Source organism: Schistocerca gregaria, chromosome 1 (assembly GCF_023897955.1).
Source record: "Schistocerca gregaria isolate iqSchGreg1 chromosome 1, iqSchGreg1.2, whole genome shotgun sequence".
NCBI lineage: Eukaryota > Metazoa > Arthropoda > Insecta > Orthoptera > Acrididae > Schistocerca > Schistocerca gregaria.
This window is the reverse complement of record NC_064920.1, coordinates 640161016-640177513: the sequence shown is the minus strand read 5'-3', so window position 1 is coordinate 640177513 and position 16498 is coordinate 640161016. Positions and strand designations below refer to the sequence as shown.

Below are 16498 nucleotides of genomic sequence, written 5' to 3'. Positions count from 1 at the left end.
TTATATTACACATTAATAAATTCCTCTTTTCCATAATTGCTTTCCACACTACAGCCAATCTGTTTTAAATCTTCTGTACTTCAGCCATCATCAGTTATTTTCCTTCCAAAACAGCAAAATGCATCTATTGATTTTAGTGTCTCATTTCCTAATTTAATCCCTTCTACAACACCTGATTTAATTGGACTACATTTCTCTACCCTTGTTCTCTTTTGCTGATGTTAACCTTACAACCACTTTTCAAGGCACTCTCCATTCCATTCAACTGCACTTCCAAGTTCTTAGATGTCTCTCACATAATTACATACTCTCCATCAAACCTCTAAGTTTTTATTTCATCTCAATGAACTTTAGTTCCCATTCCATTACTTTACTGCTTGCTCAATGCAGATATTGAATAACATCAGGGATGGGCTACAACACTATCTCACTCTCTCCTTGACTACTGTTTCGCTTTCATGCCCTTTGACTCTTGTAATTGCAGTCTGGTTCCTATAGAAGTTGTAAATAACCTTTTGCTTCATGTAATTTATCCCTGCAATCTTCATAATTTCAAAGAGTGTATTATAGACCACAGTGTAAAAAGCTTTCTCTAAATCTACAACTACTTAAATGAAAGGTTGCCTTTTTTTAACCTATTTTCTAAGATAATTCACGTGTTCCTACATTTCTACAGAAGCTAAACCAACCTTCCCTGAGTTTGGCTTGTGACTGTTTTTTCCATTGTTCTATAAATAATTCATGTCAGTATTTTACAACCATTAAACTAATGGTTCTGTAATAGCCATACCTGTTAGCACCTGTCTTCTTTGGAATTGGAGCTATTACAGTCTCCTTGAAGCCTGAGGCTGTTTTGCTTTTCTCATATATCTTGCACACTTGGTGAAACAGTTCTTTCTTGGATGACCCTCCCAAGAATATCAGTAATTCTGACTTAATAATATCTAACCTAGAGGGTTGTTTCAGTTTAGGTCTTTCAGTACTCTGTCAAATTCTTCTCATAGTATCATAGCCCCACTCACTTTCATCTAGTTCCTCTTCCCTTTCTATAATACTATCTTCAAGTTCATTTCACTTGTATAGCCCTTCTGTGTATCCCTTTCATCTTACAGCATTCCCTTCTTTGCTTAGTACTGGTTTGCCATCTGAGATCTGAGTTCTGGATATTCATTCAGCTGCTTCTCATTTCTCCAAGGATGTCTCATTTTTCTATGGGAGGCACCTACCTTTCCCCTAGTTGTACACTATGGTACATGCTTCTGCATACTTGCATTTCTCAACTACCCATTCCTACTTTGCCATTTTGCACTTCTAGTCAATTTCATTTTTCTAGATGTCAGTATTTTGTTTTGCCTGCTTCACTTACTACATTTTTATATTTTCTCCTTTCATCAGCTGCATTCAACATCTCATGCATTATCCAAGAAATTTCTACTGAGCTTCATCTTTTTCTCTATTTAATCCTTTGCTGCCTTCACTATGTCATCTTCTCATCTCTTAAGGCTACCCATTCATCTTCTGTTGTGTTCCTTACTCTTGTTTCAGTCAATGTTGCCCAATGCTTCCTTTGAAAATCTCAACAGCCTGTTACTTCAACATATCTATGTCTCATGTCCTTAATTTTGTACATTTCTGAAATTTCCCCAGCTTTACTCTGCAGTTCATAACCAATGAAACACGTTCAGAGTCCAAATCTGTGCTGATAATGTTTTACAGTTTACAATCTGGCTTTGAAATCTCAGTCTTAATATTATATAATCTATCTGAAACCTTCCACTTTCTTCAGGTCTGCAGTTTCAAACCATGTATTAGCAGTGATTAAATTATGATCTGTGCAGAATTCTACCAGGCATCTTCCTGTCATTCCCTTCCCTCAGTCCACGTTCTGCCACTGTTTTTCATCTTCTCTTTCCTGTTATAGAATTCCAGTCCCCTATTACAAATTTGCATCTCCCTTAACTACCTGAATGATTTCTTTTACCTGATAATATATTCTTTCAGTCTCATTACCATCTGCAGAGATAGTGTATGAACATTAAAGTTTGCTGTGGTGGGTGTTGGCTTTGTGTCTCTCTTGTCTATGATAATGAGTCCACTATGATGTTTGTAGCAGTTTACACACATTCCTACTTTCTTATTCATTATTAGATCAGCTCCGTATATGATTTTGTACTGATAACCTTGACTCATCTAACCAGAAATTTGGGTTCTTCCTGCCACCTCACTTCAATAATTCCCACAAATCTAACTTCAGTGTACCCATTTCCCTTTTTAAATTTTCTAAGCAATCTTCATGATTAAGGAATCCATTCTACACTTTGATCTGTAGAATGCCAGTTTTGTTTTCCCTGATGATGACAAAACTCCTGAGTAGTCCCTGCCCAAGGATCCAAATCTGGGACTATTTTACCTCTGGAATATTTTACCCAAGAACATGTAATAATCATTAGACCACAAAGTATGGCTACATGCCCTTAGGAAAATTAATGGCTAAAGTTTCCCCTTGCTTTCATCAGGCATAGGCCCATGTTGTCTGATGTTACAAGACCAGATCAGTCAATCATCCAGATTGTTGGCGCTGCACCAATGAAAAGATTGCTGACCCTTTTCAGCAACCACTAGCCACTGTGATGCAGTTTTACCTATGTTATAGCTCACTTTATTGTAGAGGCATGCACACCATCCCACCTTGGCACAGTCCACAGTCCATGGTTCATGGTAAGGCATCAAGCACCTAGAAAGCAATAACTTTTCTGGCTATAACTGGGTTTCCAGCAGATTGTTAAAACCTTGTATTTGTGCAATAGGACTGCACTTTAGCTATCATTTTACTCAGGGCAGATTTCCCAACAGATTAAATATGCTATAGAAATACGTATCTATAAAATAGGAGATAATGAAACCACATCTGATTTGAAACTTCTTCCACTTCCCTTATTTTTGAGAAAGTGGCCTATGGTAGAATACTCAACAACTTTTATGAGCAAAACTTTATAACTGCTCCTCAACCTCATAAATGAAGTCTGTTAGAGCTAAACAGGTAACCTAGGCAAATCCCATAAAATCCTACTTGGCAAACAAAAGTGTTGTTTCATTATCAACATCAACATCACTTTTTGCATGGACAGTTTATTACCTTTATAGTAAAAAGCAGAGTGCCACACTGACAAACTATCAAAAGACTGAAAATAAGCTCAGAATGGGAGAATATAACATGTGGGATCCCACACTGGTAATGGGCCCATTTTTGTTCTTAGCCTACATAAGTGGTCCACAAATTATTACCGAGTGAGGTGGCGCAGTGGTTAGCACACTGGACATTCGGGAGGACGACGGTTCAATCCCGTCTCCGGCCATCCTGATTTAGGTTTTCCGTGATTTCCCTAAATCGCTTCAGGCAAATGCCGGGATGGTTCCTTTGAAAGGGCACAGCCGATTTCCTTCCACATCCTTCCCTCACTCGAGCTTGCACTCCGTCTCTGATGACCTTGTTGGCGACGGGATGTTAAACACTATTCTCCTCCTCCTCCCACAAATTATTTTATAAACTTTAATCTTTGCTGATGATACAAGAAACTCAAGGGTCCAAATACAACTTACAGCAAAACTCAGACATTAATTGAACAGGTGTATAACTGGTTCACAGTAATAGTTTTAAATGATACTTTCACAAAGACTCATATTATGCAATTTCAAACAAATGAAATAGATATGTTGGTACAAAAAGTGTGCATTAATACTCATGCTCTAAATTAAACACTGTATGTAAAATTTGTTGGAGTCCAAGTAGATAATAAATTGAAGAGGAGTTAAGACATAGATATACTAATGATGGTGCTCGGCTCTGCGTTTTTTTGCTAGTAGAATTGTCTTTGAGCTCACCTAATTTTGTATGTTTTACTTCTTGTTGTTTTAGGGAATTACTCTTTGGGGAAATGCATCTCACGCACATAAAACACTTATTCAGCAGAAGAGAATAGTATGAATATTACCTAAAGTAGATAATTGGTCATCATGCAGATATCTTATTAAGAATTCTGAAATTCTTATACATTCACGTCTAGTACCTTACTCCTGCTAAAAATTACTGTGTCATCTAGATTTAAGAATCACAGACTCCAATTAGCTACAACGCAAATTGCAGTATTTGTTGTAAAGCTTCATGACACACAGTAGTGCATTGCTGTCAGGCCTATGCTGTTATGGATGGAGGTAACTATTTTCTTTGTAAACCAATGTAATCAATTAAATATTCATCATCATCATCTTGGGTAGTTTCCAGCCTCTGGTCAGGTCTGTATGGAACATAGTCCGCTCCATCGTCTTCTGTCTTGCCGCGCCATCTCTCCGTTTTCACCTTGGTCCAGTCTTCTCCTTTCTTCTGGACACATTACTCTACTCCTTTCAGCCATATGTCTCTTGGTCTTCCTCTTGGTCTCTATCCTCCCAGTTTCATCTCATGTATCCTCCTTGGTATCCTCGCTTCCTCTATTCTCTTAACATGTCCATACCATCTCAGACTTGATTTCTCTATCTCCTCCTGTAATGGTTCCATCTTCATTAACTCTCTGAGCCTCTCATTTCTTAACCTGTCTGTCTTTTTCACTCCAATACTGTTTCTCAAGAATTTACTCTCACTAGCTTGTACTTTGCTTTTCTCTCTTCCTTTCATAACCCAGGTTTCTAATGCATATGTCAGGATCAGGACATAGTATTACTGGTTTATAACCTTTTTACTGATTTAGGGCACATCCTTGCTCCACATCAGGCTTCTGACACTCTTCTGAAATGCTTCTGTTTTCCTCCCCCATTCGTTTATTTCTCAGTCATTTTTTACCTCTTCATGTATCAGGCTTCCTAGGTATTTGAATCTCTCCACTCTCCTCAATCATTCCCCACCTATTGTTATTCCAGCTGTTCCTCTCTCCTTCTTTCTTCTTGTGATAATCATCTCACTCTTACTTAACTAAATTTCATGCCATATTCTTGTACTGTTCATTCCCATATGTCCAACTGCTCTTGTACTTCCTCCTCCTTATTCCCCCAAATCATCAGATCATCTGCAAACACCACAGCTTTCATCTTCCTTTCACCAATTACTTGTGCTACTGTACTATTGTATCATCCATCACTACAATGAAGATTAATGGTGAAAGTGCACTTCCCAGCCTCAAGTTATTCTTCTGTTCAGTCCAAGCTAATCTCTTTCCTCCAACTTTCACACAGCTCATACTTCCATGGTACATTTCCCTTATCCTCCAAATAATCTGTTTTGCTACTCCTGTGTTCTCCAGGGCTTTCCACACATTGCTTCTACGTACACTATCATATGCTTTTTCAATGTCCACGAAGGTCGTTAGTAGATCTATTCTGTATTCATAGTGCTGTTCCTGCCATTGTCTTACAGCAAAAATTAGATCCACTGTGGACCTTCCTGTTCTGAAGCCATGTTGCTCTTCTCTCTTTCTTCCTTCTAATTTTTTTCCAAATTCATGCTTCCAAAATTTTCTCAAAAATCTTTGCACAATGACTCATCAATGTTATCTTCTGATAGTTCTTGCACTCTTTTCCGTTTCCCTTCTTAAAAATTGGGACAATTATTCCCTTCTTCCAGTCTTCTGGGATCATCTGTCTCCACACAAATTTCATTGCTCAATATAGCCATTGTATCCCAACCTATCATATGCTTTTTCAATGTCCACGAAGGTCGTTAGTAGATCTATTCTGTATTCATAGTGCTGTTCCTGCCATTGTCTTACAGCAAAAATTAGATCCACTGTGGACCTTCCTGTTCTGAAGCCATGTTGCTCTTCTCTCTTTCTTCCTTCTAATTTTTTTCCAAATTCATGCTTCCAAAATTTTCTCAAAAATCTTTGCACAATGACTCATCAATGTTATCTTCTGATAGTTCTTGCACTCTTTTCCGTTTCCCTTCTTAAAAATTGGGACAATTATTCCCTTCTTCCAGTCTTCTGGGATCATCTGTCTCCACACAAATTTCATTGCTCAATATAGCCATTGTATCCCAACCTCTCCTGCTGCTCTCACCATCTCTACACATAGCTCATCCAGACCTGGTGACTTCCCACCCTTCATCTTGCCCAATGCCTCTTCCACTTCTCCCCATGTAAGATCTTTTTCTATTTGTTATTCCTCCTCTTTTTTCTCCTTGGCTTGTTTCTCCTCATCCAGGTCTCCAGTCGGGTTCAGGTGTTCTTCAAAATACTCCTTCCACATATTCTTGAGTTCCTCCTTATTCTCTACATTGTGTCCACTTTTGTTCACCATTCAAGCATAATCTGTCATACTGTTCTTTCTCTTACTTTTAATCATCCTATATAACACCTTTTTTGAACCTTCAGTATCCTCCTCCATCATTCTGGTCCATTGTTCCCTCCACTTTCTTCTTTCCTCCACCACCACCAAAAACGGTAGAAAAGGAATGGGATAGATTCAAGGGAACATTAGTAAGTGCAGCAGAAGCAATATGTGGGAGGACAAAAAAAAAAAAAAAAAAAAAAAAAAGATGGAAAGAAATGCCCTGGTGAAATGAAAAAAACGAAGGACTTAGTACAGAAGAAGAATAGAGCCTTTAGGGTATGGTTCCATAAGAGAACAGTAGAAACAAGAGAAGAGTGTCAGCCAAGAAAGAAAGAATAAGCAATCAATTAAATATTAATGAAAATAATACATTTTCAAAAATATAAGTAACTGGATGGATAAAACATCTAATCACCAAGTGGCAGCTGGAGAACAACATGTAAAAGGTATTAGCAATTTGCTAGATTTCAGAGTCAATGGCCCCTTCTTCTGACACAAAAGTTGAAGTGGAAGGAAGAAGGGTGAAGAAAAATGACTGGTGAACTTTAGGAAAAGGGGTGGAGTTCCATTAAGTCACTGGGAACTCTGGGTCAGTGGAGACTTTGTGGACAGGATGAGAATGAAATACTAATTCATTAAATCTTAAGCTGCTAATAGATGACAAACAGCAACTATGTAATACAACTGATAAAAGCAACATTTTATTTCAAAAAGTGCCTATTTCTCTCATTTACTATGTTGCATTTAGTTGACATAGTCAAAAATATTATTTAGCTATATAGTTACAGATTATTGTTAATGCAAGGTACAATTTAAGTTTCAAAGATCTGATAGTTTTTTGTTAGTTCTTTTCTTTGTGGCATCTGTAGAACATGAGGATCAAGTGAGTGACAGACAATGCAGGCGCTAAGGGTTAAGACTATGAACTGAACCAATTGAACTGAATCATCCAAAAAAGACTTCTGACTGATATAATTGGCAAGATATAAGAAGAAGCTGATTAATAAGAGGAAAGAAGGAGGCCTGAGAATCATTTTCCTACCATGTACTGGCATAATACATACAAGACTCAGCCAATTTTGCACAAGAAAATTATTATGCCCGTTTTCTGATCACCTACAAAAATAATCAACGTGTGGGAGATGTGGGAGATAACCAGCAGTTTCATACACCTTGGGTCTATCACATTGCTTGCAAATGTGGCAGACATAATGTTATGTTTTGTTAATTTTTTGGCCAGATTCCCTTATAGATATAATGCAGTTTCTCCACATGCTGCACTCTACATACAATGTAAGACTAAGCCAAGAAAAACTACCACTGAATTAGACATCTTCTTCATGAATATGTGCTATCTGTACAATGGATGGTTCTAAAACAACGTTGTTATGCAGGCAATCAAAATACAAGTGACACTAAACCTTGTGAATTGTGACTGAGTTTTGCCTTCAGTGCAACTCACATTGAGAATTATAAAATAGAGGAACACCAAGAAGCTACATTTCAGTGTGTACCAGTGGCAGTGCACAAGCTGCCAGTACCTGTCTCCTACTTTCCAAACTCCACCTAAGCTCTCCATCATGCATAGATTGTAAAGTTCCACTATACTGTTGATTACTCTCAGAGGAAACCAATCTATAGTGATGTCTGGTACAACAACCAGTGGGCAGGCACTCAACAATTTAATCCATTTTATTGGCTTAACTTTTAGATTAGGGGCTTGCTGTGCACTGTTGCATTGTGTGCTATATAAATTCAATAATAGTGATACAGCCTATTAGTCACTGAAAAACTGGAAGTGCAAATATGAACATGACGTAAGAAGATGGGAATGGTCTATGTTGACAATATATGAACACAGGTTTTGACTCAACTTTAGTTTTATTACATTCAAAAAAACATTTCCTCAACTGTTGGTCATAAAGAAACTAATATTCAATAATTAAGATGTACTTTATCAGATCAGTGCAAGCAAAAAGTAAGTTCCTACACAGGCAATGCTTAATTCCCAACATTTATCTAGCTCACACAGTCTACTGAGTAACATAGTCATATATAAAGATAAGTAGCATTGTTCATGTTAACACACAGTTTATAACATGTGTCTCCACAATTGGAAACTGACTTCACAAAAAATGAATAGCTCGAAACTTCTTAACATGTTGTCATGAGCACATTGCGGCACTTAGCTACTCAGTTCTTACCTCAGACAAGGTGACTGACAAAAGACCCCTAGTCCCCCTATGGTCTCTTTCTTTGAGTCACATTAGCTCTTAACTTCTATACTGTCATTGGAAATTATTTGTAATTTTTTTTAATGTAATTCATATTAAACAAATATGCTACATTTCCATTCCAGTATTATACAGATTAATTTTCTATATGGGTGGCATTATGTCTGAGCACACTTCCTCCAAAAATACTGCCTCAGAATCTGCTCAGTTGTTACTGTCATTTTTGTGAGCACATGCTTCACACACTTCTGTGTCTTCTGTTAACTTTGATGATACAGTTTTGATGTTTTCTTCTTCAGTACAATTGACAGGTTAACCCTCTGAATTTTGTAAAAAAATGTGACAGGACAGACTGCCTGCACCTTGCAGATAAAATTTGCTGATTTTGCTTAACTGCGAGTGACATTCTACCACGGTAGTTTCACTGTGTTTGCTACTTGACACTGTATCTAATTCCTATTCAGTGCATTCCTGTTTGTCTTCCATTTTTGTATTGTCCTCTGTGACCTCATTCTTCACTCTTGGTTATTTAGTCCATCACACATTTCATTTGTTATTGTTACAATCTCCTTTATTCTGATTACATTAGTTTGCACTGATTGTATGTCTTTCTGTTCTTTTGAATTTTCTTCCTTGCATAAATTTGTACTTGCTCATAACACTTTATCCATTGGTAGATTTAGAGGAGAGAATGGGAGGGGAAAAGATCAGTCAACAAAGTCATCAGTTTCTTCATCCAGAAGTAGAGACATCCACTGGTCTAGTTGTAAGATTAATAACAGTAAAATTGAGAAGCCTAAACACATGGTGGACATCTTTTGTAGCACAAGAAATAATAGCAAGATGAAGTAAATAGGAAAATTAGCAGGTGGGCATTCTCAGGGCTCTACATGCTATGGAAAACATCCTACTCATGACTATTCCAGGCTTGATCCAATACAGTCAAAAGTGCCCATTATTCAACAGAGTCTCCTAGAACAGAAAATTGAGTGCAGCAGAAAGGAGGCAAACCAATTCTAAAGGTGATTAAACGTGAGTGAAATAGTAATGAAAGAGTAGCCTGGTCAAAGAGGTGGAGCCAAGAACCCCCAGATCTAGTATACAGTAAGAGATACCCCAGCCCTAACCATCCTGGCCTTGCTCTGTAGTCAGATTAAAACCTTATAACTGAGAATAAAAACCACTTTCACAGAGAAAACTGATAATCAGGTCAACCATCCATGAATCACCTACCAATATTAGAGGCAATAAGTCTGGAAGTCTGTGGCTGCAATTGTTTTAGTCTTATTTAGTCTCTGTAGTTCTACATCTACATCTACAGCCATACTCCACAAGCCACCTGACGGTGTGTGTTGTAGGGTACCTTGAGTACCTCTATCAGTTCTCCCTTCTATTCCAGTATCCTACTGTTCGTGGAAAGAAAGATTGTTGGTATGCTTCTGTGTGGGCTCTAATCTCTCTGATTTTATCATCATGGTCTCTTCACAAGATATATGTTGGAGGGAGCAATATACTGCTTGACTCTTCAGTGAAGGTATATTCTCAAAACTTCAACAAAAGCCGGTACCGAGTTATTGAGCGTCTCTCCTGCAGACTCTTCCACTGGAGTTTATCTATCATCTCCGTAATGCTTTCGTGATTACTAAATGATCCTGTAATGAACCACGCTGCTCTCCATTGGATCTTCTCTATCTTTTCTATCAACCCTATCTGGTACGGATCCCACACTGCTGAGCAGTATTCAAGCAGTAGGCGAACAAGCATACTGTAACCTACATCCTTTGTATTCGGATTGCATTTCCTTAGGATTCTTCTAATGAATATCAGTCTGGCATCTGCTTTACTGACGATCAGCTTTATATGATCATTCCATTTTAAATCACTCCTGAAGCGTACTCCCAGATAATTTATAGAATTAACTGCTTCCAGTTGCTGACCTGCTATTTTGTAGCTAAATGATAAGGGACCTATCTTTCTATGTATTTGCAGCACATTACACTTGTCTACATTGAAATTCAATTGCCATTCCCTGCACCATGTGTCAATTCACTGCAGATCCTCCTGCATTTCAGTACAATTTTCCAATGTTACAACCTCTCGATATACCACAGCATCATCCGCAAAAAGCCTCAGTGAACTTCCAATGTCATCCCCAAGGTCATTTATGTATATTGTGAATAGCAACGGTCCTACGACACTCCCTTGCGGCACACCTGAAATCACTCTTACTTCGGAAGACTTCTCTCCATTGAGAATGACATGCCGTGATCTGTTATCTAGGAACTCTTCAATCCAATCACACAATTGGTCTGATAGTCCATATGCTCTTACTTTTTTCATTAAAAGACTGTGGGGAACTGTATCAAACGTCTTGCGGAAGTCAAGAAACACGGCATCTACCTGTGAACCCATGTCTATGGCCCTCTGAGTCTCATGGACGAATAGCGTGAGCTGGGTTTCACACGATCGTGTTTATCGAAACCCATGCTGATTCCTACAGAGTAGATTTCTAGTCACCGGAAAAGTCATTATACTCAAACATAATATGTGTTCCAAAATTCTACAACTGATCGACGTTAGAGATATAGGTCTATAGTTCTGCACATCTGTTCGATGTTCCTTCTTGAAAATGGGAATGACCTGTTCCGTTTTCCAATCCTTTGGAATGCTACTCTCTTCTAGAGACCTATGGTATACCGCTGCAAGAAGGGGGGCAAGTTCCTTCGCGTACTCTGTGTAAAATCGAACTGGTATCCCATCAGGTCCAGCGGTCTTTCATTTTTTGAGTGATTTTAATTGTTTCTCTATCTCTGTGTCATCTATTTTCATATTTACCATTTTGTCATCTGCACGGCAATCTAGAGAAGGAACTACAGTGCAGTCTTCCTCTGTGAAGCAGCTTTGGAAAAAGACATTTAGTAATTCAGCCTTTAGTCTGTCATCCTATGTTTCAGTACCTAATCTGTAAATACCGGCTTTAAGATTTCCTTTCTTCTGCTGCCATTTTTCTATCATTCTTCCCATTCATCCTCATCTCTTAGCTGTTACATTTCTAGTGCTTTTCTACTTTCTTCTGACTCACTATATAATGATAAATATTGTGCAAATCCTCTTAGTATCTTTTACACTTGATCATCCATTAATTCTTCTCTTAGCTTTTATTCCTCCATCGCTCTCCTCCTCTTTAACTCCTGTCTTCTCCAAAACGTTTTCCATTGTTCTCCCCATAATTCATTAAGAGTCATGTGTTCCTTTTGATGACCTCCACATGACCCTGAACTAGGTGCTCTGCTGTACATAGTACTATCTCCCATTTTGATTTCACTACAATCCAAAAATCATTAGATTTTCCCCCTTTTTCCACTTTATTCTCCTCCTGGTACTTATTATATCTCCAAATATTTCTTCCATATTGAACATACTGATAATTTGCAATGATACTCTTAACAGCGGCCCTTTCACTTGAATAAACACTTAAAGTACTGTTCTAACCCATTCACTCCAGATCATCACATGCTATGCCATACCCCAAAAAATATGACTGTTGCACTAAAATATTTTACTGCAGCATTGCTAGGCAAACTATAGCATTGCTTCTTGTGACACTTGCTTTTCATTGTCTTGAACTGGTGTGGCTACATAGTGTTCTTTGTTCTGCAACATTGAAAGTTGCCCCCTGGGATTCTTGTAATTTCTTCCATTCTTCAATTGTTTAAACACATTTCATTTATCCAGTTCACCATCCCCTGAACACTGTTTTGAATGTGTGTTTCGCTCCTACTAGCGACTTGACAATAGTTAGCCTCCCGTCTACTGTTAGCATGTACCACAAGTCCACTCACCATCAGTTTTTAATTTTAATATCATTCTTTGTTTATTTTACCCCTTATAATACTTCAACAAGGATTGTTGCCACCTTTAAGTTATTACTATGGGGGAGGAAACATTGAATATTCAAATACCAGATTCCTCATCACTTTCGACATTTGGAGCAATAATCTCTTCCATCACCATGGATAAACCAAGTACTATTTATCAGACAAATTTATTCTTGATCACAAATAAACACAAGCATATAATTTCTCTTCTTATTTGAACTAAGGCTACTTTTATAATCTTCCAACAACAACATTACTTATTTGGCACTCTTGTCTTCACATCTACCACTTGCCGACTCCAAATATAAAATTATTTGTACATATTTATGATTTTCTAATTTTTATGCATCTTCTTACAGGTTTGGCACTCAGCCTACTTTTATATTTCTTGCAAATGAATTATTTCACTTGAAATTCTGGCTGCAAATCCGCTAGCCATACTGTTATCCACTCAACTCCACCTAAACCAAAGACCCCAAAAAGACAAAGATCGTTACAATGTGCAGTCTCACTAAATCAGAACATTGCCCAGGAAGCTATATATCAAGCAGAATTCAACACTCACACATGGTAACACACTTTCCGACTCTTTCAAAGTTTTCCACACTGGCAGAGCAACTTTACTGATTACGGAGAATCATGTGATCCTAACTCGACATACATGACATTTAACATAACCATGCTGCAAAAGGACCCTAGTTGCCTCCTACATCTGTGATGCTGCTGGTCAAATCCTATTTCATGTACTCTTCGTAGATTAACTAAACTGTTTCAATGTTCAGCTCTTCCAGCCTATCAGCCCCAGAAACAGGCTATAGGAATTTTCATTGGCTCTTTCCTGCTCATGGTAATGACATTTCTGTGCAAAGTGCTGCCCCAGCAAGCATTTTTTGCAACTTTATTTCCAACAGATGTAAAACATTTGTTATTATAAGAAATTTTTTAGTCGTTAAGCCAGCATAACAGGCTTTGGCCACAGACCATTTAAAAAGATTGTGGAAAGGTCAACCCATCATCTCCAGGCTGGGCAAAAGCCATTTCCGCCAGAGTCCAGAAATTAATCCTGACATATTCAGTGATGAAGAGAATGGTCCCAAGGTGGGGCCAGAATGAATACATTACAAATTGTGTTATGAACTGATAGCATTGTATTAAATTTTTTGTGTGTCCTGTAAGGGGAAGGAGCTATCCATGTTTCTTGGTTCCATTTCCTTTGATTTGGTATATTTATTTCGTATATTTGCTATCATTTCCTCTCTGTGGCTGTGTGAAAGAGTAACAGTTTCTCTCTCTTGAAACATTTTTGTATCTTGAATACCATTTAGTACATATTACAACTACACAGATCAACACAGTTATGCTACAACACTTAGGACATACACAGTAAAAAATGAATTTAAAGACCTGGGAACACCAATGGGTTGATGAAACATTCTATGGCTTTCACCTCCAGGTGCCAAGGTGCTGGAACAAACTTCCATTCTATACCTATCTTCTTCTCCTTTCTTTTTTTTTTTAATATACACATACATGCATTTCCTAAATCATGCATGTTTCTGTTAATCAAAGAACAAAGAAAAGGTCCACATGGTGTGGGGAAGGGCAATGGTGCATGCATGTGGCAGTCTGGGATGGGGCTGGCCACAACACATCTCCACTTGAGTTTAGCTCACCCCTGAACTAAAAAACACACACTCAAAACCAGTGAACTGCCATGGTTCAACAACATATGCAGCATGCACTGTTACTGTTAAGATGGCATTGTTTATTCTACGTATTTACATTTGCTAATAAGTTATAGAATCATCTTTTATGGAAACTTGGCTTGCATAGATAATATTTTCAAAATATGGAAGTATTTTATATAAATTATGTAAGCTTAGCTCCAGAACATCCTACAAAAACGTATTTCAGAAATGATGTTTTTAATATTTCACATTAATCATACACAAATGTTGATGTTCTTTGGATCATACTATTGTAATTTGTCTTTGGTCAAGAAAGTTGACAGTACAAATATCCATTTATGACTAGAAACTTCTCTAACATCTTCCATAGGCACAGGAAGGAGTCGGATACATGGGTGCACATGTACTCAGCACCCTACCACAGTATATCAAATATCTTGTAAATAGTACTGAAGTCTGTAAGAGTGAATTAATTATTATATATGGGACACTCCAAATTCTTAAACAAGTTCATTAACATTTACAACAATTTTGACCATTTATAATCTTCAAGCACATAAAATAAATGGAAATATGCCCACAGGCATAATACAATCTCTATTCTGAACTTGAAATGTGCGCTACTGTTGTTCAGGGCACACAACAGATAAATATCCACAGAACTATAAAAAACCCAGAGCAGCAGTATGCCCATATTTTATTGTTCAAATTATTGCCTTAACAGCTGGATTATGAAATGTTCAAAATAGCAGTCACAATAAATAACAAAAAAGTTTGACAACCACAAGAGATCATTACAATGTTTAACACACACACTTATTTCATTCTGGAATTTCCTTTCTCTTCAAAAAAGATTATTTTCATAGAAACTCATAAAAATTAAATCTTAGTTTATAATTAATATTAACACTGTAATATTTCATCAAATTAAGTCATTTCACTATATTTTATCTCAGTGAAGTTTGTATTTTTCTTGTGTTGTCATGCACCAGATACTCATTTCCTTGGGATTTGTGGGATTTAATTCATGAAATATAACTGAAGTCTCATTAGCTAAGGCATCTAATAATTGTTGGTTTGACACTGGAATGAACAACAGAAGGGGGAACTGTAAGATTCAAATATTTCACTGTTTAAATTGTTGAGGTTGCTAAGAACAACAGAATTCTAAATGAAATCAGTGCAAAATGGAAGTGATGGAAGTAGGATGAAAGCAGTGAAAGGCTTAATGGTTGACATTTCCTGCTCAGGTACTGATATCTAATCTTATTACTGTACTCTTATAAAAACAAGGTTCTTTGTGATCTTTTTAGTATGTTAGATGAGAACATTCTTCAGAATAATTTATAATGTTTACTTCTTTATTTTAGGTTCCAACTGATAATCCTGATGGTGCAATTTGGCTGTTAAAAGACGTCACTCAATATGAGTAAAAACAGCCAAGGAAGAAGAACTGCTGTGAGATAGGTTTAATTTTTCTTGGGTAGGCCTAATATGTATTACTAGTAATTCACAATAAATTTTTCACTCTAAGTTTTTCACAATAAATACCTGAAATACACAATATTATCCTGGAGCCTGCAGTAGGCATCATTGTCTTCTTTTAGTACAGGTGGACTCTCTTTAATATATTGGCAGAAGAGGACTTATAAGAGAGCCACTTAGGGAAATGAGAGGATGGAAAAGAAGGCCAGTGTGCATCCAGTATGTATACCAGAACATCTTGTCCAAGGTGTGGAGAAGGCTCTGTTGGCAGCTATTCAATCCAGTGGGTGCAACTGGCTGTGTATCATAGCTCTTGTTGGCATTAATGATGCTTGCTGCCTTGGTACTGAGGCCATCACCAGTTCTTTTAGATAGTTGGTTGAAATGATTTAGGCAGATAACCTCACTCATGAGTTGTAAGCATGCCTCACTACAGCATCATATCCACAACCAACTGTGGTCCACTTGTTTGGAGCCAAGTAGGCCTAAACTAGTCTTAAACAATTCTGCAATGATCTCTGGTGCACATTTCTCAGCATCCACTATCAGATGGAGAATTGTAGATCAGGTGTATACCCACAGACAAAGTAGCTACTCTGGTACCAAGGTATGTATGGTATGCTCATAGGTGCCTTTTGCATAAGAGGAACCCCTACATGGGCTCAGTGATGGGTTATCTTATGAAGCAAGAGAAAGATCAGACATATTGCTCTCAGAAGAGAATATTAATCCTTACACATTTTAAGGAGAACCTGTTAATGTGATGTCAGTAAACTGCAGGAGTATTCACGGTAAAGCTGCAATCAATTTTCACTTATTAAAGGTAATAATTCTCATGATGTATTAGTAACAGAAAGCTGGCTCAAACACAAAGTGAACAGCAGCAAAATCC

At 37.5% G+C, this 16498-nt stretch overlaps 1 protein-coding gene across 3 annotated transcripts in view; it reads left to right on the top strand.

Annotated features, from left to right (window-relative positions):
- Positions 1 to 15654, top strand: part of LOC126360492 (retinoid-inducible serine carboxypeptidase-like) — a 283675-nt gene extending 268021 nt beyond the window's left edge. For 2 of the 3 annotated variants that reach the window (XM_050007714.1, XM_050007715.1), the window contains exon 9: positions 15492 to 15654. In XM_050007714.1, coding sequence (XP_049863671.1) covers positions 15492 to 15554 — 63 coding nt within the window. In that variant the 3' untranslated portion in view covers positions 15555 to 15654. The remainder of the gene's footprint in view (positions 1 to 15491) is intronic. The other variant, XM_050007718.1, reaches the window with a different exon arrangement.
- Positions 15655 to 16498: the final 844 nt, after the last annotated feature.